Source organism: Bubalus bubalis, chromosome 23 (assembly GCF_019923935.1).
Source record: "Bubalus bubalis isolate 160015118507 breed Murrah chromosome 23, NDDB_SH_1, whole genome shotgun sequence".
Lineage (NCBI taxonomy): Eukaryota > Metazoa > Chordata > Mammalia > Artiodactyla > Bovidae > Bubalus > Bubalus bubalis.
In genome coordinates this window covers 51,535,198-51,557,772 of record NC_059179.1, presented here as the reverse complement: position 1 = coordinate 51,557,772, position 22,575 = coordinate 51,535,198, and the positions used below count along the sequence as shown (strand labels likewise).

Here is a 22,575-nt window from a genome sequence, read left to right as displayed (position 1 = left end):
ATCACCTCTCGATCGTGGTTTCCACATTTAATGAGAAGGAGCTGTGAGCCCAGGTCTGAGGACACGGGCAGGGCAGCCCCCCAGGTCCCACGGGAGGACGCAGCAAAGCCTTCCTTGGATGAGCTGCGGAGGCTGCTGACAGTGTCCCCCGGGTGGGAGAGCAGGGAGCCCCTCCTGCAGGAGCAGAGGGAAGGCCCAACTTCCCAGAGGGAAGGCTGAGGGGCGGCACCTCTTCATCCCAGGTAGTGATGCCCCAAAAGAAAGCCCTGGGCTGGGACTGACGGGCCAGGAACCCAACTCAGACTCAGTTCACAGCCGTCTGGGACCCACGAAGGCCTCGACTCTGCCTGGTGACCCCTGGGAGGCCTGGGGCCCGAATTGAGATGCTTCCTGGGGGCCCCCCGGGGCCATGCCCACCCACTCTGCTGCCCTGTCCGCCACAGAGAAAGCAGATGCTGACTCGGTCCTGCGCCCACAGCAGAGCCTGCGGGGCCGCCTGCCCCGGCCCGGACCCTTGCCGAGCCCCGGCCTTGCCCTCGGAGCTTTCTAAACATGGGAGGGATGAAGTGGCTCATTCCCACCCCTGGGATCAGGGTCTCACCCTCAGCCACGTGGCCCTCCACTCAGGCGGAGCTTCCCTGTCTCTACGGTTCTCAGCACGGCTCTAGAGCAGACATCCCCTCCCTCCACCGCCTCCTGCCGAAAGCCTGATGATCTGGGGGAAACAGCACGATCATAAATGATAAGCGGGTGGAAGAAAAGGCCTCGCGATGAATGAAGCAAGCCCTCAGCACGCAGACCTCTGGGTCAGCAGCAGCAGCGCCTGGGGGAAAGTCACGCCGTGGGCTCTACAGTCAGAACAGACAGATCTCCAGTTGGGAATCTGACTTGATTCTGTAAAGAACCGGGGGAAAAAAGAGCGGACTGAATTCAGATCAGCAGAAGGAAGGGACTAATAGAGACTATGGCAGAGATAAATGCAATGAGGCGATCATTAGTTAGCAGCTGACGACGCACCGGGACAGCCCTGAAATCTCTTTGTGCCCCCGTGTCCTTATTTTGTAAAACGGAAAGTCATCTTCCCTCTGAAGTGTGTGAAAGCACTTTGTAAACTATGAGATCTTATTAAACTTACTTTACGTCAGACACATTTTCTGTTCTAAACAAACTGCCAAATAACTGTAAAGCCCATACCGGCCCCTGGGCAGAGAGCCTGACAGAGTATGTGCTCAATCAAGTCCCTGATTTCAAAGAAGAAAAAAAAAACAGAGAAAGTCAATGAAATCAAAGTTAGTCCTTTACAAAGCTTAACACAATTGGGCAACTGTTGGCCAGACTAAGAGAAAAAGAGAAGGGCTAACGCAGTCCTGCAAACCCTCGCCAGGGCATCGAGGCAAGAAGAGAAAGAAGAACGTCCAGACTGAACGCGAAGCAGTAAAACTCCCAACGTGGAGACGAAACCGTGCGTGTGATCCCAAAGGGCCTGCTGAGAGTCCCTGGGGCTAGCAAGCAATGTGAGCCGCCTCGCAGGACACACACCAGCAAACAAGCTCAGCTGTGTTTCTGTACACAAGGGGGCTTCCCTGGGGGCTCAGATGGTAAAACAATCTTTCTGTAGTGCAGGAGACCCAGGTTCAATCCCTGGTCAGGAAGATCCCCTGGAGGAGGGCATGGCAACCCACTCCACTGTTCTTGCCTGGAGAATCCCATGGACAGAGGAGCCTGGTGGACTGCAGTCCATGGGGTCGTGAAGAGTCGGACATGACTGAGTGACTGGTGCACATACATAAGCAATGAACAGCCTGAATGCAAGATTAAAGAAACAATCCCGTTTACAACAGCATAAGAATACTAAGGAAATAATTTAACCACGAAGCACGAGATGTGCGCACTGACAGCTGTAAACTCTCCCAGGAGGAGCGAAAGGCCGTCGTGAGCGCAGCCACACCCTGCGTTCATGGACTGAAGACCATCAGTAACGTTAAAATCCGCTGGGTCACAGAAAAAGCTAAAGAATTCCAGAAAAAATCCACTTCTGCTTTATTGACTATGCCAAAGCCTTGGACTGTGTAGATCACAACAAACTGTGGAAAATTCTTCCAGAGATGGGAATACCAGACCACCTGACCTGCCTCCCGAGAAATCTGTATGCAGGTCAAGAAGCAACAGTTAGAACTGGACATGGAACAACAGACTGGTTCCAAATAGGGAAAGGACTATCTCAAGACTGTATATTGTTACCTGCTTATTTAACTTATATGCAGAGTACATCATGCGAAATGTTGGGTTGAATGAAGCACAATCTGGAATTAAGATTGCTGGAAGAAATATCAATAACTTCAGATACGCAGATGATACCACCCTAAGGGCAGAAAGTGAAGAAGAACTAAAGAGCCTGTTGATGAAAGTGAAAGAAGAGAGTGAAAAAATCTGACTTAAAGCTCAACATTCAGAAAACTAAGATCATGGCATCTGGTCCCATCACTTCATGGCAAATAGATGGGGAAACAATGGAAACAGTGACAGACTTTATTTTGGGGGGCTCCAAAAGCACTGCAGATGGTGATTGCAGCCATGAAATTCAAAGATGCTTGCTCCTTGGAAGAAAATCTATGACCAACCTACACAGCACATTCAAAAGCAGAAACAGTACTTTGCCAACAAAGGTCCATCTAGTCAAGGCTATGGTTTTTCCAGTAGTCATGCATGGATGTGAGAGTTAGACTATAAAGAAAGCTGAGTGCCAAAGAATTGATGGTTTTGAACTGTGGCGTTGGAGAAGACTCTTGAGAGTCCCTTGGACTGTGAGGAGATCCAACCAGTCCATCCTAAAGGAAATTAGTCCTGAATATTCATTGGAAGGATTGATGCTGAAGCTGAAGCTCTAATCCTTTGTCTACCTGATGTGAAGAACTGACTCATTGGAAAAGACCCTGATGCTGGGAAAGGTTGAAGGCGGGAGGGGAAGGGGACAACAGAGGATGAGATGGTTGGATGGCATCAGCGACTCGATGGCCATGAATTTGAGTAAACTCTGGGAGCTGGTGATGGACAGGGAGGCCTGGTGTGCTGCAGTCCATGGGGTCACAAAGAGTTGGACACAACTGAGCGACTAAACTGAACTGAATAATGCTAAAATGCTAACGCTTCTTAACGTGCTCTCCAGATTCAGCCCAATCTCTACCCAAAGTCCAATGGCTGTTCATGCAAAAATGGAGAAAACTATTTTAATGTTAGTGTGAACCAGTGAAGTTGCTCAGTCGTGTCTGACTCTTTGCGATCCCATGGACTGTAGCCCCCCAGGCTCCTCTGTCCATGGAATTTTCCAGGCCAGAATACTGAAGTGGGTGGCCATTTCCTTCTCCAGGGGGTCTTCCTAACCTAGGAATCGAACCCAGGTCTCCCGCACTGCAGGCAGACGCTTTACCATCTGAGCCACCAGGGAAGCATAAGGTTAGTGTGGGATTTCACAAATGTTTTTAGTTCTCATCAGAAAGCCGCGGAACTGAGTTGGGAGGACTCGGGGCTCTGCCCAGCCACGGGGCCTTCCCTGAGGCCCAGCAGGATGTGGTGTGCTCTGTCTGCAAGGGGCCTCGCAGCACGCTCCTCCCGGGAGGTCCCAGGAGCTAAAGTCTTGCTGCAGTTGGTGAAACACAGGTGACTTTCCCATCCTGGGGGCTCAGGATGTAGTGAAGCAATGCCCCCGGCGGCCCGGCGGGAAAGCCCCCTGACAAGGATGCTTCTGGGTGGAGGAGAGGAGGGTGGAGGCTCCAGGGTAGAGTTCAAGCCCCAGCGGCCCTGGAGGGAACGTCTCCAGCCCCTGACAGTTCCTCCTGGTCTCTGGGGTCCCCGTCATCAGCCTCTGTTCTCTGGAGAAGGTCCAGGCCCATCGCACCTGCTGCCAGCCCCAGGCCAGGCTGGGCCAGAGAGAGCAGCTGGGCAGGGGGGAGGCAAGTCGGAAGCAGACGCCCCCTCTCTGACAGCCACACCCGTGGGGGTGTGTGCCGGTGACCGAGGGACCCTCAGGGCCACTGCACTGGGTGGGTGGCCTTCAGCACCAGGCTTCTTGTCCCAGGGGCAGCAGATGCAGGCGGGTGGGTGGCAGTGGCCCCCCAGGAGGCACTGGGGGGAGTGAGCTGTGGGTATGACCGTGCAGCTGGGCTGGGCCCCTGCCCCCAGGACACAGACCCACAGGGCCAGCCGGGTTACGTGCATTCAGAAGCCACCGTGTAAAACCACAGCTTGCTCCATCACCAGGCAGCCACCAGGCAGTTCTGCAATCAGTTTCAGCTCCGGAAACGGAAACACATTTTGAGAGTGATTTTTAAACCCGGGGGCCTCCCTGGCAGGAGATAAGAGGAAGAAATCTCGCTTCCCTGGCCCAAGCTGCAGCAGAAGCCACCAGCCCTGGTTGCCACGTGGCAACGTGTCTGCTCCACGTGAAAACCAGACAGTGTTGGGAACGGGGGTGGGGGCTGGGTCACGATACTCACTTAAACAACAGCATTTTTATCTGCCTCACTGGACGCCTCTGTGGGGCAGGCACTCACGAGGATAGGCCAGCGGCCCCTCAGGTGCGGAGCCCGCTCCGGGGGGGTGGGCCCCAAGCACCCGCCACCCCTGCCCCACCCGGGCCACGACCCCAGGAGCTGCTGCCCCTTACGGAACCACTTGGGCACGGCTGTGCCCGGGATCCCCGGCCAGGGCCCCAGACACCCAGCACCGTCCCGCTCAGGAGCTCAGGCAGCCCCTGGTGGCTGAGCGCCTCACGGCGGTCACCAGGGCTTCCAAGGCTCTCTGAGCTCAGGCGATGGCCTAGAGACCGGCCAGGTGACGGCGCTGGGCAGCGGGCACCCAGGCTCCGGCCACGCAGGCTGATCTGGGCCTGGCTCGTGCCAACAGCCGATTTGGATTCAGTCTTGGTTCGGGAAATCGGAGGGCATAGGCCAGCAAAACACCGATTGCCGTGGACAGCTACCTAGGGGCAGGTGGGCCCGTCCTTTCCTTAAAGAGCTGAGACCATGCCATGGCGTCTCCTGAGAGGCACTCCTGCTGCAGCCCAGACGGATGCTTCCAGGGCGTCCCAGCCGCATTCTGGGAGGATGTCTGGGGGTGCCACTGGCCCCAGGCCTGGTCCCACCACGTCCACCCCGAACCCTCCCGGTCTGAGGAGGAAACGGGGACGACCAGCTGGAGAAGGAGCCCCATTCAAATCCACTTCCAGGCCGCATGGTCACCTTGAGGTTAGGTTCCCTCTCTGCTCACTGAGACCCGTGAATAAACCAAAGCCGAGACCAGGACCCTGGCCCAGCACAGAGCCATGTCCATGCCTGCCCACCCACGGCGGGCACCGGGGGCCTCCCCACACTGACTCAGCGGCACCAGAGGCCACGAACCCCACACCTGGGCGTCGACCCTGTCCCAGCCCCGCCCTGCCCCGGCCCCCCAGCCCTGGCCACCTGGGCCTTCGATCATCCCTGGGCCCAGGCTTCCCCATGGCCAGCTTGCTGAGAACCCCCAGGAAGCCCAGGGCTGGGGGTCAGACGCGCTCGGTACCTGAGCAGGGGCTGCTTGGGGTACGGCGGCTGGCCTGCCCCCGGGCACAGAGGGGCCTTCTTGGTCACCTGCTTGTAGATGTTCCTGGCGGTCACCCCGATCCACAGCAAAGTAGAGAGTGTGGAGTAGTGCAGCACGATGCCCACCTGGGGGAAGAGCCAGTGAGAGCCCGCCCGCCTGCCAGCGCCCCCGCCCTGAGTCTGAGCCCCGACCTTCACCCTCTCCCCCAGCGCCCCTTCCCCGAGTCTGAGCCCCCTCCCGTCTCCCCTGCCAGAACCCCTGCCCCTGGTCTGAGCCCCTCCTCGTCCCCCAGCGCCCCTCCCCGTCTCCCCAGCGCCCCTCCCCGTCCCTCCAGAGCCCCTTCCCCGAGTCTGAGCCCTGCACCTCGTCCTGCTACCCCCTCCCACATCCTCAGGAAACAGCTCAACAGCGACAGGAAGTGGGCCTGGCAGGGGCCCTGGGGTCCTCGGGGCGGACACCACCCTTCACAGGGACTCAGAGCTCAGGGAAGATGCGTGGGTGGCCGGGACCCTGAGCCAGCTCGGCCTCCTGCAGGGAGCTGTGGGCACGCCCCCTCCTCCTGGCCCCGCCCCACCCCGTCCTAGCCGGGAGACTCCTCTTGCACCGGGGCGCGCGGTGTGGTCAGCTTGGCTCAGCTCCCGCGGAGCCAGCCAGAAGGGAGGGGCGGAGGCGCGGGGGTCTCCGGGATGCTGTGCCTCGGGGATCATAAGCTGAAGTTCACTCCTTGCCTGTCACTCCTTGCCTGGCCGAGTCTCTCGTTACTATGGAAACAGCCCCATGCCCGTGGCGGCTCCGCTTTAGCTAATTGGGCGTTCATTCCACACCCCATCATCGCCATCCAATTCTGTAGAATGAGGCTACCTTTGAAGTAATGACCTGACGTTTTGCGATGACAGGTAAAATATGGTTGTGATTGTAAGGACGCCAGTGTTTAAGGAATACAGAGATTCCCTAAACAAAGGTAACATCGCACCATTGTAAGGATTTATCACATGCAGAGTTCAGCTTCAACTTGTGAGAAAGCCCCGTAAGGACAGGTGGGACTGTTGTGAGAACGCTGGGCTGTTTCAGTCGCTGCCTGCGCGGAGGGGAGCGTCCAGGCCTTCTCTGTGCCCTGTCTGGGCCTCGTGCCTGGGAGCCTGGAGCCTGTGACCCCCGCGGCCTGGCCGAGAGAAGGGGGTGGACGGGAGACGCGTCCTCGGGGTGGGGCCTTGGCCGGCCCTGGCCCCGCCCCCGCCCGTCTTCCCCGAGCGCCGGACCGTGCTAGCCTGTGGGTGACGGGAAGCAGGACCCCCCGACGCCAGCCTCAGGTGGACACGTGCAGAGGTCGCCGCAGGGCCGTCACGCTGGCGTCCACACGGCCCTTGAGCCGCCCCTGCCGAGCCGGGCTTCCGCGGGGCCGTGGGGCCGCTGGTGTGCGTGGTGCCGCAGGCTCCGCGCACCGCCAGGCTCTGGTCCCATAACGACCACCTCTCCTCTCCAGCCCCCAGCTCTGGACCCGAGCGCCCATCACGGCCCTAGGGCGCGTTTCCCTGTGACGCCCGCCGGGATGGGGGAGCTGCTGGCTGTGGGCACCGCTGTTGAGCCCAGGTGGTGGGGCACAGGGGTTGGGCACAGTGGGCCAGTCTGGCTGCTGGCCAGGGCAAAACCGTACTGGCGCTGACGAATCGTCCCCTGTGACGGGGGCGGTGGGGTGCCCGGAGTCTGCAGCCGGCAGGACGGCCAGCTGTGCGGGTTCAGTCTAGCGGGTCCAGAGGCAGGAAGTCCCCGCCCAGGACACTCAGGGCTCTCCCTGCGCAGACCAGACGTCTGTCCGTCCGGTGCAGGCTCTCGGGGATGGACAAGGCCGACATTGGGAGGACAGTCCGCTCTCCTTGGGCCACCGCTTGAACATTCATATCACTAGAAGCACCCTAACAGATGCCCTAGAAGGATGTATGACAATGTCTGGGCACCAGGGCCGGTCAGCTTGACACTGGACAGTGAGCTTCACACCTTCCAACCAACCCGGCTTTGAGCTGTGCCCTGGGGTCCCTCTCCTCCAGCGAGTGTGGGGTCCATGGTCATGGCCTCCTGGCCCCGCACCTGCTCTCTCTCCTGACTGTTTCTCCTGATGAGCCTGGCCTGTGTGCCAGGGGCCCTCTGCTGGAATCTTGTCCTCTCTGCCCCACGCCCGGGCCGATGCTTGTCTTCAAGTGAGCGAGTGAAGCTGCAGCTCCTTCTGGAAGGGTGGACTCAGAGCTGAGGGGACGTTGTCACCACGAGGTGACCAGCAGGACTTCTGAGGCCCTCCAGGCTTGTCTGCCCCCGCCCATGACACACTCAGGGGTCCAGCCTGCTGGCCTGGCCTGGTCTTGGCTGCCACAGGGACGCCTGGCCCCTGAGCCTCTGTCTGGGCAGGAGGCTTGGGGACAGTTCCTGGGTTGGGGGCTCCTGGCCGGGCTCCCGGGGCTGTAGGGGTCGTGATGACCGGAGGTGCTGAGGGGCGGCGGCCCCAGGTCCCAGGGCTCCCCGTGCAGGGTCCCCACACACGGGGCGCCAGTGCAAATGTGGACATAAAGGTAACAGTCCATTTTACTGCTTCCAGACGGCTCTGCGTCTCAGCAGGTGTTCAGAGGCGGATGGCAAATTGGATTTCCCGGGGCTCCCCCGGGGGTGTTTCTGCGCTATCGAGAGACCTCCAGGAGCGTGTCTGCCCCGCGTGTGGTGCAGGGATGTGCTGGTGACTTTTCTGCCCGAGTCGGCCTCCCGGTGGGACGGTTGGCATCCACACGCTTTTGTGGAAAGCTGACCTCTCTTCTGTGCTTAGAAGCCTGGGGGCACTGGAAACCGAGCCCTTAACATCCTGCCACACAGGCCTGGCACCTTGTTTGCAGGGGGAGCGTGTGGGGGCAGGAGCTCACAGCCAGTTCTCCGAGGCACCCCTGCCCAGTGGGAGCAGACTCTTGCCCTCTGACGCCCAGGAGTTGCCAGCAGCTGCCGTTGGTGCAGAAGGACAGGTCAGTTCGTGTGGACAGAGGAGCTGAGGTCAGCGGGCACACACGGGAGCCAGGGAATTGGGCTGAAGCAGCCCCCCTGGCTGTCAACATACTCTTGTTGAATTCACACAACCAGGGCCACAAGGGGAGCCTGTGAGGTCGTGGTGGGTGCTGGCCAGGACACTTTCTCCATGTGGTCCCGGCAGATGGACACCCACCAAATGAGTCCTTGGTGAGATGCCTGTGGTCCATGGGGAAGCCCCCACCTGGCCCCTGATCAGTGCTGGAGGTGTCTGCCCGCCAGGAGGGGACTGTCCACCTGGCAGGTACTGTCCACCTAGAGGGGACTGTCCACCTAGAGGGTCTGCCCGCCAGGAGGGGACTGTCCCCCTGGAGGTGTCTGCCCACTGGGAGGGGACTGTCCACCTAGAGGGGACTGTCCACTTGGAGGTGAATGTCCACCTAGAGGGGACTGTGCCCCTGGAGGTATCTGCCCACCAGGAGGGGACTGTCCGCCAGGCTGAGCCGAGGCCACATGTAGGTGGGCTGTTGAGAGGCTGGGGGGAGAGAGCAGAGGGCCCTCAGTGTCCAGCTGCATGGACCCTGGGCCTTTGTCCTTGACTCGTGGCTGACGGAGGGGCCTCTCTGGCTCTGTCAGGACCAGGGGGTACTTCATACGCCCCCCCTTTCTTTTTTGGCTTCGCTGCAAGGTTTGTGGGATCATTTCCCAACCAGGGATCAAACGCACAACCTCTGCAGTGGAAGCTTTGGAGTCTCACCCACTGGACCACCAAGGAAACCCCTTTCCCCCCCTTCTAAGAAAGGCCAGGCGGGGCCATGGGGTGGGAAGAAGACCCCCCCAAGACTTCTCCCAAAGGCCCCTGCTCACCCAAGAGGGCCAGACCTTCCAGTCCATGTGAGAGCACTGGGTGCCACGTGGGGGTGGGCGCCCCCAATCCCTGGTGACCCAACGGTGAGGGCGCTGTCTCCCTGATGAGGACTCCTACCTGGGCCGAGGGAGCAGGCCCCGCCCCTGAACTCCTGCCCACCTATTTGCAGGAGAGGCAGCTCGAGTCCCTACTGTGATCAGCCAGTTTGTTGGAAATTGTCTCATTAACATGTCACCAGGGGCTTGGAGAAAACTGGTCCAATTGGAAAATAAACTAAATAACGTAATCAGGCGCTGAGCAGATCGGTCAGACTCACACAGGGGAGAAACTGTGATACAGATGTACTGGGTGCTAAAGAGTCCCTGTCATGAGAAACCCCTGCACAGATGCTCGCGTGTTATTTCACACTCGGGACGATCATCACAAATCTCCCCCTTGGCCGGAGAGTCGATAAACACTTCAGACCTGGCAGCAAATGAAGACAGCACTCACCGCCTGGCACAGGGTCGGGGACCTGGTGCGGTTGATGCCGCCCGCGAAGGCAGAGAAGGTCAGGGCCGCGTGGAGACAGAAGTTCAGGAGGGTGTGCCGGCCCGGGCGGCTGATCCGGATGGCGCTGTGGGGTTGAGACCACGGTTAGCAGCCGTCTCCCCGGCCGGGGCGCGAGGCGGGGCGCGGGGCGGCCTCAGCCGCAGAGGCCGCGCTCCGTCCTGCCGGGACTGGGCTGGAGGCCTCGGGTGGACGGGGACAGGCTGGGAACAGCACACCAGGGAGACCAGGCCGGGGGTGGATGGACGGACTTGCCGTCCACTCTAGCTTGTGGCCTCAGGTGCTTGGTGTAAAGTCACCCTGGGATGCTGGGCCTGGACATCTCCGGTCGTCAGGCAAACGAGAACCTAGGGGCCCTGGGACCTCACGACTTGTCCAAGGTCACGGGGGAAGGTCGAGGGGGAAGCCGGTCTGGCTTCCTCATTCCCCAGGCGGGGTTCTTCGCATCTGATCGAGTCTGTACCTTGGGAGAAGGCTGTGGCTGACTGACGACCCCACAGCCATGCCTGCCGCAGGGGATGCTGCTTGGGGTGGGGCCCACGCCAGGGCCAGCCCGGCAGCGCTCACGCTAGGCCCCTCAGCCCGTGTCTGCAGCTGTGACTGCGGGCACAGCTTCCCTGCGGCCTCGCCACACTCAGGCCTCTGCCTGGGCCCCGGCCCACGATGTGCCCAAGCTCCTCCCCTGACCACAGCTATGACCGTGGTCTAGGCTCTGCCCACGGCTCTGCCCATGGTCTGGACCCTGATGGTGGCCAGGACCCCTCCTCACTTTTCCCGGGTCATCTTTGAGGGACGTAGAGAACCCACTGGACTCCCCTGTGGCTGGCCGGCCCAGGGCAGGGCTGCTCTGAGGCTTGTGCGGCTACTCTGACCTCTTTGGGGCGTGGGCTGTGGGGGCCCTTGGAGGAAGAGCACGTGTCACCGACAGGATGAGAACTTGAGGGCCTGGGATGTCTGTCCCCCAGCACTCAGCCACCCGCGGCCGCCAGGGCCACCCGGGCCTGCGAGGCGCCTGCCAGGGACTCCTTTCTACACGAGCACAGGGAGGGGCTCACCTCTGGTGGACAATGTAGGTGGCGGCGGAGGCCAGCAGACACAGCAGCATCACGGCCGTGCAGGCGTACACCACGGGGTGCAGGAGCTCCCCTGGGGGCGGGGGCAGGGAGAGGACAGTCCTCAGATCCTGGAAAGGACACGGAGCGCACCGCATGACCAGCGTGGCCGGGCTCTCCCAGGACCAGCGTCCGCCCCGCAAGCTCCCGGAGGCCATTCCTGCACCAGGAGACTTGCTGGGAACGCCTGGGGCAGGGGCAGGGCCCCCAACGCGGGGAGCGCTCAGGGCAGAGGTGCCCAGCACTCGGCCCAGCCGCGGGTGTCCCTGTGGGCTCTGACGGCCGCCTCCCCAGGGGCAGCGCCCTGCTGGGCTGGGGGTCGGCCTGCCAGCCTCCCTCCATCCCGGGGGCGTGGGTCGCCCGGAGCCCACTGCCGTCAGAGGCGCCTGTGTGCCCCGGGAGGCTCCTGTCGGGTTGCCCCCAGGTCCCTCTGTGGCCGCACACCCAGTGACGCGCTGCTGGGAAGGTCTCACAGGAGAGTCTGTGCCCAGTCTCGGTGGTCCTGCCGGGTGTGAAGCCACCCCAGACCCCTGCGGCATCCCGCCTCCACTGCACGTCACACGAGAGCCCTGCTGCAGGCGGCGTCCCCACAGTCCAGGGGCTCTGGGCTTCAGAGACCCGGCTCAGGTCAGACACTGTCCCGGGGCGGCCCTGACCCGAAGGGGCCAGAGCCTTTGTGAGAAGGAGGACAGCAGGATAGGCCGCAGCAGCATGTGGGGGGCGTCTACACGGCAGGGACCGGCCCTGGGACGCCAGCCTCCTGGGCTGTGGTTTGAGCCTCCTGCTCTTGGGGCTTTGCCACAGCCGCCCGGGGATAGCCTCTGCCTGTGGAGCGGGCACTCTGGTGCCCACTACCCAGGTCAAGGGCGGGATCTGTGCTCCATGCTCTGAACCCGCTGTTCTGCTGGCGCAGCCCCAGGGGATGCGCTGGGCTCTGGAGGGCATGCTGGGGGCCAGGCTGGGCCTGTGGAGTGCGGCCCAGTGGCCCCGTGAGACCGCCTGAGTTGCCCTGGCTGTGCCCGCAAGGCTGGTGCTCAGGGTTGGGCTCTGCTCTGCTCCCCAGACCACAGAGAGTCCGTGCTGAGGCGCCTGCCCCTGGCCGAGCGGCAGCGGAGGCAGCTGATGGTGTCTCCAGGCTGCAGTGGTGGGGGATGGAGGGGCACCCCGAGAAGGCCTGGGCCTGTCCACAGCGGGAGGCAGGAAACTGCTGTCCTCGGGCTCAGGCTGCTTGTCTCCTGATGGACGTTTCTCAGCCCAGAGGACACGAGGCCTGGCCTGCCAAGGGCGAGCTCAGAGACGCCACTCCAGGCCCAGCCTGGCCCCTGCTCCCTGACTTTGCTCTGATGCAGACTTGGGTGAGAAGGTGTCTGTCGCCGTGGCAACAGTGGATGGAATTCAGTCCCCTGGGAATAGGCACTGCATGACCTGGACACCAAGGGGACCTCGGCGTCTGGCTGCCCAGGGGCCCAGTGGACGAGTGAGGCAGGAACAGTGCCCATCCCAGAGTGAGTGGGCGGCCAAGGAAGGCACCATGCTGCTTGCAGACCCCAGGCTGGACACGCGCTGTCCACCAGCCCCAGTCCTGACCATCCACAGGCCCCGAAGGCCCCTGTCTGACGTGCACGGTCTCAGCAGGACGTGGGCCAGGCTCGGGAGAGAGTCAGGCAGGGGACACGGGCCTCAGGATGACGGGGGAGCTGGCTGTGTGTTCCGGGGACCCACTCCAGCACCGGGAAGGTGGTGCCCCTAGGGACTGCGGTTAGACCCCGGCAGGACTCGTGTCGCACCCCGAGGAGCCGCTTCTGCATGCATGGAGGCCATTGGGCCTGTCCTGCGCCTAGGAGTCTGTACCCCAGTGACGGGGCCTCCCGACAAGGGCAGGACGGGCTCCTGGTGGAGAGCGGATGTCTCATGAGGGGGTGGCGGGGCAGATGCCAGCGCTGGGGTCTCACTTTCAGGGTGTTGGGCTCCCATAGCCCACCCTCGGGGCCCTGTGCATCCCGAACTCTGAGTGTCTCCGCCGGGCCAGGGCGGGAAGGGGCCTGGTGCCCAGGAGTCCTGCGGCGTTTCTGCACCTGCCAGGCTCCACGGGCACTGGCCTCCTGCCAGACACAGCTCACCGCGAACGTCGAGAAGAGACAGGTCTTCTCGGTCGAGTCCTGGTACCAAAGGGCCTTTTCTTCCCGGAGTCCTTGGCTGTGATGGTCTGGACTCAGGTCTGATGGGGCTCTGGGGGCATCCCGGGCCTGTGCATGAGGCTCCTCTCACGGGAGACGACAGTTTGCCCCTCCATGACATTCTCACGGGCTGAGGCTGCCTGCCTCACCACGGAGGCACGCTGGGGCCTCTGTTTCTGGTTTCACATCCGCACGTGAGAGCTGCCGCAGGTCCGGCCCAGCCCGTTCTCCCAGGGACCCAGTCGGGACCCACACCCTCACGTCTCGCCCGGAGCTGAAGGGCCCAGGTGGGGCCAGCCTCCCCGGGGGCTCACAGTCCATTCCCCACCTTCTCCGGGCACCGTCACTACCCCTCAAGACTGAGGTCAGACCTCCAACTCTTGTCTGGGGAGGCAGGGACGTGGGGGCGGGGGCGGTTGAGCAAAGCAAGTGTGTGCTTCCGGGTGCAGCGTCCGCGGGGCGGCCTGATGACTGCATCTGTGGAACGCTGGCCTAGTTGGGCTGTGACAGGGGAGCCTGTGCAGGGCTTGGACCCGTGGTGGAGAGCTCCCCTCCAGCGCGCGTGAGCTGCCAGGTTCTGTCCACACGGGGAGACCCCTTTCTGCTGCGCATAGGAAGAGCCAGGAGTGTGTCTCCTGCAGCAGGAACCCAGCTGAGAGTGTCGGTTCTGGACACAAAGGCGTTTCCTGGGCACAATGCCCACGCGGCCTTGGAGCGCGTGGGGTCACCCACCTTTGCACCCCCTCCTTTCCATCCGTGGGCCCAGTTTTGAGGCTTCGTGTGGTGGTGTGGGGTCTTTGACCGCCAGCAGCAGCACCCACAGTATATGCTTCGGGAGAGACAGAGATTGGATTCCGCTCAGCCTCCTGTTTCCGTTTCCTTCTCCAAATCAGACTTGTCAACAGCGCTTTCTACATTTTTAGAGGTGACATTTAAAATTCAAACTAGGTAATGCAAACGGCGATGCATTTTATATTTTAAAGTTCACACATGTACAAGTGCCTCTCGGAAGAATCCACTCTGCAAGCATTCCACCAGCAAAACCCTTATGACAGTCCAGTATCTGGTCAGATGGTACCCGATGGGTAAGGCCCGTGGAGGCTGTGGGGCCAGCCATGTGCTGGGACCAGTGACCGCAGATGGAGTGTGGGCCTCTGGGCCGAGAGGCATCCGGAGAACCTAGGGAGGAAGGGAGGTGAAGCAACCCTGGCCTTCTCGCGGATGAGGCAGCCCACCAACTGCTGAGAGCCGTGGGCCTACCCCAGCTCCAGGACCAGGGCTAATGATCCCGCTCACGTCTTCACCCACAGGATGGCCAGTCGAGACCACAGTGGTGTGTGTAGAGGCCACGGCGGGATGTATAGAGGCCACGGCAGAGTGTGTAGAGGACACGGGGGTGTGTAGAGGCCACGGTGGGGTGTGTCGAGGCCACAGAGGGGTGTGTCGAGGCCACAGAAGGGTGTGTAGAGGCCACGGCGGGGTATGTACAGGCCTTGGTGGGGTGTGTTGAGGTCACAGTGGGGTGTGTTGAGGCAATGGCGGGGTGTGTGAAGGCCATGGGGGTGTGTACAGGCCTCGTCAGGGTGTGTAGAGGCCATGGGGGCGTGTCGAGGCCACGGTGGGGTGTGTCGAGGCCACGGTGGGGTGTGTTGAGGCAACGGGAGGGTATGTACAGGCCTTGGTGGGGTGTGTCGAGGCCACGGCGGGGTGTGTAGAGGCCTCAGTGGGGTGTGTAGAGGCCACGGCGGGGTGTGTTGAGGCTACAGGGGTGTGTAGAGGCCACGGGGGTGTGTCGAGGCCACGGCGGGGTGTGTCGAGGCCACAGCGGGGTGTGTTGAGGCCACGGCGGGGTGTGTACAGGCCTCAGCGGGTGTGTCAAGGCCACGCGGGGTGTGTCTTGTCCTGAGCACCTGGGCTCCGCTGCCCCGTGGCACCCACAGGCTCTGAGCGGTGGTCCCGGGGCAGCTGTGCCTGCGGTCTGGCTTGCATTTCCCTTTCATTTACGTCTTATTGTGATTTTCTTGGATGTGTCCTCTCTGTTACGTTCTGTGATCACACACATCAGGATGTGGAGAAAGACAAAAACACAGGAGGAAGCCGTCAGGTCAGGCGTCGCCTGTCTGATCACATGAGGCGAAGTGGCCTCTCCAGGCTGTGGGTCGGACTGTCTCTGGGCGTCCATCCTGTGCACTCAGACATCTAGGCTGGGCCCGTGGGCAGCTGGAGGCAGACAGGACAGGCCCTTCCGCCCGGGGTCGTCCCGACCCAGACACTCCCGTGGGCCCTGGGGCCCCTCGTCTGCCGACCTGTCCCTCCTCCCCAAGGAGTCCGGGAGGGCAGGCGCATAAGGGCAGGAGTCTGCCCGTTCGGGGCACGTGCCATCTTGACGGGGGGATGCTGAGGGGTGTGCGGCGTCAGCTTTTGAGGGTATGCGGGCTGGCTGCACGACGAGGAACTCGGAAGAAAATACACTGAGAACTACCACAGGCTTCCTTCCAGACCAAGGGTCACGTGCGTGAAACGGTCCCCACCAAGGGGAAGCAGCAGGGGGACACACTCTGAGAGATGCAGGCAAGTGCCTAGGCTGTTGCAAGGTGAAATACTGGCCCGAAGGGGACGTGGCAGGTGGGAGGGGCCCGCTGGTGCTCCAGGGAGCTGCAGGCGTGGCGGGCGGGTCAGCTGAGCCAGGGCCCGAGCCCCTCAGGTCTGGCCGGGTCCCCCCGGCCCGGGTGGAGCCCCTGGATGCCCTGCGGGCCCCCTATCTCCCGCTGCCCCTCGGCTCCGGCTTCTTGGCCCCTGCCCTGCTGGTCTTTCTGGGGTTTTACTTCCATCCTTCTCGGGGGAACGTCGGTGCTCCTGTGTGGACCGGGGCCCCCGCGCAGGGTCTGGCCTTGGGGGGCCTCTCACCCTGTCCCGGCCCCGCGGGACCCAGCAAAGGTCAACCCTGCTCAGAGCCAGTGGGGCTCCACTGGGCTCTCCTTGGGCCAGGCCAGGCCAGGTGCCGCCGCTGAGCGGGTCCCCGAGGTGCTCGGGCCCCAGGGTCAGTGAGCTCACCCTCCGGGCCACGCTCGAGGCCACGGGGCTGTGGAAAGCACACGTTCTAGTCCTGCCGCCTAGCCAGTCCCTGGCGACAGGTGTGGCCAGCGAGCCACGCCTGCGGGACTGCCGGACGCCGTGCGCAGGAAGGACAGAGCACCCGGCCAGGACAGCTTTCATTCTCCTTCCAGACCTGTCACTGTGTTCCCTGGGAGACCTCGTTCTCTGTGGTTTCGGTGAGAATCATGGGGCTGCTCGAAGGGGAGTGTGGACGGGGCCATCGCAGCAGCAGCGGTGCAGGTGGACGCTGTTAGCCTCGGGACGGGGGTCAGGGCCCCGAGGGCGGTCGATGGGACCCGGCTTGGCCCGAGGAGGCCGGGCTGTTGGGTGCAGACCCCTGCCCCCAGGGTGTCAGCCCCGAGGGCGCACAGGAAGCTTGCTCAGAGGCGTCACCGGCTCCAGCAGGCCTGCCCGAAGATGCTCAGGGCTCAGCAAGGTTCAGACGTGGCCATGGCCTCACTCAGGGCCTGGAGTCGGGGCAGCCGACTGCCGGGGCCAGGGCCGAGCAGGTGGCTGGAGGGGGCAGCCTGGACATGGGGCCAGAGCCACCGGCCAGCCGGCTTTCCTCCTCACTGCCCCCAGGGCCCTCGAGCAGCTGCCCCACGGGCTCCCAGACACGTGCGGGAACATGCTCGCGCCAGACCCGCAGGCGTGGGCTTGGGTGCAGCAGCTCCTTTCAGAAACGCTCCCCAGTGTGAATGTGATTTCTTAGGGCTGGAACCAGTGAGCCACTAGGTCCAAGCTCTCTGGACAAAGGCGCCTCAGCTCTTTCCTCCTGTCGTAGACGCCCACGTGGTGTGGGTGGGAGCTGGGGGCCGGATGTGGATGGACTTGCGGCGAGGAAGGCGCTTGACAGGTCAGAGGGTCAGAGACGGAGGTGAAGACGGGCCTGACGTTGGGGCACCTGGACCGGCAGCTGTAGGGCCCACCCCCAGGCAGCTCAGTCCAACCTTTGTCTGCCGACAAGGGGACCCAGATTGCGAATAAGGATCTAAATTCGAGGAGGCAGACCTACAAACACGGCCAGACTGAGGCCCTGGCTGTGTTGGGGTGCACCCATGGGGCAACAGGTGCCTGGTTCAGAGCTGGGGCCCCGGCCGGGGGCCCCAGGGCGCACACCGCCGGACGCTGGAGAGGCAGGTGCAGTCTGCTCCCTGCCTCTGAGCCCTCGAGATGACGCTGACCTTCAGCAAAAGGCATCGCTCTTTGGACATTTCAGATCCAACGGGAAGGGAACCAACAAGAAGCTTGGACGGCCCCTGTTTGTGGAGGCTCGGGTCTGCATCTTCAGACTTGGGGTCCGAGCTCTGGCCGTGGGGGTGCCATCCTCAGCCATCGGCATTCTCTGCACGTGCCTGCCGCTGCCCGTCACAAGTGGGCACAGTGTATCCTTTACTGGAATCCAAACCGGCTGCGACCGCAGGGAAGGGCCCCGGGCCTGCAGGCCGAGCCCCCGCACGTCGGCCGCGCCCCCGCAAGCCGGGCGCGCCCCCTGTGCTGGAGAGGGGCCTTCATGCCCGCTGCGTGTGCCGCTGAAGCCCACCCACATCCCCTGCCTTGCTTAGCCAACTTTCCGATGGGAAGGGCCGCAGTGGGAGGGAGGACCGTGCGCAGGGCCTGGGGCCAGGAGAGGGCGGTACCCCAGCGCCCCCCAGGGGCCCCCAAGCCTGGGGTCAGAGAGGTTTGCACAGGTGGAGGGCGAGGCCGGGGCAGGCCGCCGCCTCCCCTGACTCAGTGATTCAACATTGCAGCACGCCGCTAATTAGTATGATCTCCGTGAGCCGCGGAAGAGCCGCCGCGGAGCAGCAGCCCGCGGCCGGCCCCCCCCCCCCATCCCCCGCGCCCCGGCACGGCCCCGCCCCCCCCACGGCCCCGCCCCCCGGGCGCCTAGCTGCAGGACCCGCAGGCGCCCCCCACCCAGCTGAGCACACAGCGGCTCGCGTGCCTGCGTGTGGTGACAGGGTGGGGGGGGGCCGTCCCCTGAGCCCCGCCGCCGTGTACTCACCATGGGCACAGCGAAGTTACTGAAGTGTGAGCAGGGGTGGAACGGCCCGGCCGCCTATGTCGCTCCCTGCTCCCCGCCAGCCTCCATGGCCGTCCGGAAGGTCAAGCTACCACGCAGGGGCCGCGGGGTCGAGCCCTGGGCGACCGCGGCGATGGGGTGGGTGCAGGGGGGAGAGACCGCCCCCATCTGTGAAGGCAGGGAAGGCCAGGTGGTGGGGGTCCTCCCCGCATCTTGCACCCCCTCTCTCCATCCCCCCCCTTCCCGCGCAGCAGCAGCAGCGCCCCCCACAGTCTGCCCTGCTCTGGGCTTCTCACGCCCCAGCCAGCCTGTTGGAGTGTCCGGCTCCAGGCGTCTGGGTCCGGCAGAGGCTCCGGGACGACCCGGGGCCTCAGGGGCCTTGGAGGGATGGTGCCCCGGGGAGCGCTTCCTTCTCCATATTTAAAAATCGGCCTCCGCTTGCCATCCAGCGCAGGACTCTCAGCCCAGTCTCAGGCTGCAGGAGTCACGTACAGCATGTCTGTCAGCTCAGCCAAGAATCCCCCACGAGCAGCCAGACCCGGGCCGGTGAAGCTTCTGCCTGGATGTGGCCAGACCTTAGGGGCCGGCCTCTCCCCACACAGCTCGGTTTCCCCGGTGGATGGGGTTCCGTCAGCGGAACCCAAAGTTGTTCAGAATCTGCATTTGCAAGAGCAGGCACAGCCGGCCCCTGGCCGGCGCTGATGCCCCGGGGGGCGGCCTGGGGAGTGGACGCTGCTGCCGGAGGGCTCCGACCTGCCCGCACCGCCCCCCCCCAAGCTGTGTCCTGCTGCCTCCTTGGGGAGGGGAGGCACCTACGTGCAGACCCTGGAGAAACGCAGCCCAACTTCTCACCTATTTTGGCGAAACGAGCTGGAGTGGCCGCAATCCTGTGCTTCCCGCTGGCGGAGAAGTGGGGCGCGTTCCCGGGTCTGGGGAGCCGTTGTCCATCCCAGGGGCAGCGCGCCGGCTAGAGAGGAGAGTTATCAACAGATTGCAAGACCGCAGCCCGGCCAGCCCGGCCTGCCGGGGGTGAGCCGGAGCCAGGAGCGCACGCTAGCTGCCGTTCTCAGCGGGCGGCTTCCCGAACTCCGCGCGAGGATCGCCGGCGGCCGCTTTGCCTGCCCCCGCGGGCGGGCGACGGCCGGGGACAGGCCGGTCGGAGGCTGAGCCGTAACCATGGGGACGGGGGAGGCGCTGACGCGCACGCGGCGGCTCCCTGCGGCAGCGGCGATGGTTCTTCCCAGCCAGCCCGCCGGCCCAGACTCCGCAGAGCCGATTTAAAGAGACAACCGGTGGTTTCGCCTTCGCTGCCAACAGAAGCGGACTGCTCCCATCAAAACACCCCCTGGGGGAGGCGGGGAGCGGGGTGGGAGCTCTGTGTTATTCTGGCAGGAAGCCCCTGTCCCTCTAGGGCTCTGGGAACACAAATAGGAACAAGGAAATTAATTTCGGAGGAGTTTTCACAGTTCTTGTCTTAAAATATTCTCAAATCCAAAGATGGCCACAGTGAGGTCAGCCTACAGTGCATCCCAGCGTGAGTCAGCAGGTGGTCCTGCCCTGTCGACGGGCCTCAGCTGTGCAGAAAGAGCTCCCGACCCCGTCCCCAGACCCCTGCCCAGTCCAGGGTCCCGGACCCTGCCCGGAGCTAGAGCTGGTGACAGGGCTCCCAGAAGAAAGCTGAGCAGGTGGGGGAAGGATCACAGGGGTCCTGCCTGCAGGGCGTGGGGGCGCCGCTGGCCAGAGGGTCTCTGAATGGGGTACTCCTACCCTCCTGTCCTTGGTCCCACCAACATCCCCAATGCTTCTGTACCCAGGGTGCCCGCTGTTCCCGTTGCCCCTCTGTAACGGGTCCTGAACTTCAGCCGAGGGACAGAGACTCCTGAGGGGTGAGGGGTCATCCAGCCATCCAGTGAGGGCTGTCAGTGCTGACTGGAGGCCCTCCTGCCCACCTCTGGCCCACCTAGCGTCCTGGGGCGGCTCCCTCAGGCGCTGGAGGGCACAGCAGAGGTCCCCAGGCCAGGTTGATGGTCCTGGACAAGGGGGACAGGGGGTGGTGGGAAGACAATCCTGGACTGGGGGCATGTTCTACTCAGACTCCACAGGGCTGAGGTGGACCCCACGGGGCGTGTGTCCACCTGCCTCTCCGTCCACAGACTGTGCCAGGAAGGGGCTGGTGGACACAGGTCAGCTCACTACCACCCCTGGGCCCCCAGCCCAGAGATGACAGAAAGATCACGGGGCCAGGAGTCCAGGAGGCCGCCAGGGCACCAGGAGGAGGCCCCGGGGCTGACCCTCTGTCCCTGGGCCCTGGCCACAGCGTGGAGACCCACCCTGGCCTCGTAAGCAGAGGTCGCTTCTCGGCAATGCTGGAGGGACACAGAGGGTGGGGGCCGGCCTGGAGGATCCCCTCCAAGCCCAGGCCTCAGCCCCGCCCCAGGGCCCATGGGCTTCAAGGCAAAGGCTGGTCGAGCCCAGACTCCCCAGGGGTGCAGGTGGATGCACGGAGTGCTCTGGGGGCTCTTTGGGCAGACGGGCCTGGCTGGCTGCTAACATCCTGACCCTGCACTTGCGGCTGGACACAGTGCAGCTGGCTCTGAACCCCAGCGTCGTCCTGGGTGAGGGCCAGAGGCTCCTCTGGATGAAGCCACCCTGAGAGCCGCGTCTGAGGGCTTCTGGCTTAGTGAGGGTCGGGGAGCTGGGCCCCCCCACTGCTGCCCCACCGTCCCTCCTCGGGCTTGGGCTACCAATGCCCTGGCCCCCAAGCTGCCCACAGAGGGTCGTGAGGCAGCAACCCCCACACCCAGCAGCTGGGTTCCGTGCTGACCCAGGTCAGAGCGGAGAGCCAGAGCCATGCCCGCAGCAGCCACAGGAGCCTCAGGCCCTCTCCCTGACACGGTGGCCTCTGCTCAGAGGACCCTGAGGATGGGTCATGAGCGCGAGCTTTGTGACGGGGCCTCTGGCCACGAGGCTGGGCCACCTCGGGCCCCTCCGTACCCTGAGCGTCTCTGCCGTCCATGAGCGGAGCCGATGCTTCCTGGGGTTTGCAGCTGCCGTGAGCCAGGCTTGGCGGACTCTTGAGCCCTTCCAGTTTCTAAAGCACCAAGACTGTCTTCTGAGCAGACAAGCACCTGCTCAGGCCTCCCTCAGGCACTGAGAGCTCACTCCTGAAACCTGCGTGGCTTCTTCACAGGAAAGCAAGACTCTCTGGCAGGGCGGGCTCTGGCCCGCCTCACAGCACTGCGTCTTTGCCTCCCTTCGCGAAGGCGCGTGTCTGGCACATTCTGTGAGCTCAGGACTCCCCAGCAGGAAGATCTTCCAGTTGCCAACAGGGAGGGCAGCCCCGAGCCCCTTCCAGCAGCCCCTCAGCCCTTTATCCGGCCCCCCAGAGAGAAAGTCACTTCCGATGAAGGGGTGACCACAGCTCTCCGTGCGGGGCTGGGATGGGGTGGGGGCGGGCAGGGAGGGGAACCGGGGTGGAGGGCAGGCCGGTGGGAGGGCTGGGGCCCTGGCCCCCATGGCCAGAGGACATCAGGAGCCTACTTGTGTGAAGCCAGGAGACAGCCTGCTGCTGCTGCTGCTCCAGACAGCCGCAGGGTGGACAGGGTCACAGGTCAGCGGGGGCAGGGGTCAGCTTGAGATGGCGCCCCACCCCACCTCCCTGGGCCTGAGTTGGGCCTAGGGCCGTGGAGCCTCAGGCTGGACCTGCCTCCAGGGTGAGCGCTGCAGGGAGCCTCAGGCTGCCAGCTTCCTGGACGCGGCGTGGGGGCCACGTGTGGGATGGGGGTGGCGTTGGTGGCATTTCCGGGCTGGCCCCCGAGGCGGGACGCACGGCCGACCGTGTGCTCAAATCCACTGAGCCGGGTGAAAACCCGCGCTCCAGTTGCCGTGGCAACCAGCAATCTCCCCCAACAGCGTCAGTTTGAATTTGTGCAGAACATTTCTAACAAAGATTTACGTCAACAAACTCACTCGGCCCTGAGGTCAAGCTGAGTCTGAGAATAAAAGCAAACGCACTGTGTTCCTGTGGCTGCCCTTCCTCTCCCGAAGGCTCTCAGAGCCCCCAGAGAGCAGGCCATGCCAGGGGCAACCTCCTGCTGGCCACCAGTGACCCCTGGGTAGCCTTGGGGGTTTCACGCTGAGAGCCTTGTGGGGTCCGTGTCCACGCACGCACAC

The 22,575-nt window shown here is 63.3% G+C and overlaps 1 protein-coding gene across 2 annotated transcripts in view; it reads right to left on the bottom strand.

Annotated features, from left to right (window-relative positions):
• Positions 1-19,707, bottom strand: part of ADGRA1 (adhesion G protein-coupled receptor A1) — a 35,651-nt gene extending 15,944 nt beyond the window's left edge. Inside the window, exons 1-5 of one of the 2 annotated variants that reach the window (XM_025273971.3) lie at positions 19,255-19,707; positions 18,385-18,570; positions 11,050-11,140; positions 9,938-10,061; positions 5,557-5,702 (exon numbers count right to left, since the gene is read on the bottom strand). In XM_025273971.3, the coding sequence (XP_025129756.2) occupies positions 5,557-5,702; positions 9,938-10,061; positions 11,050-11,099 (320 nt within the window). In that variant the 5' untranslated portion in view covers positions 11,100-11,140; positions 18,385-18,570; positions 19,255-19,707. Of the gene's footprint in view, positions 1-5,556; positions 5,703-9,937; positions 10,062-11,049; positions 11,178-18,384; positions 18,571-19,254 lie in introns of both variants that reach the window. The other variant, XM_006070998.4, reaches the window with a different exon arrangement.
• Between the last annotated feature and the right edge of the window lie 2,868 nt (positions 19,708-22,575).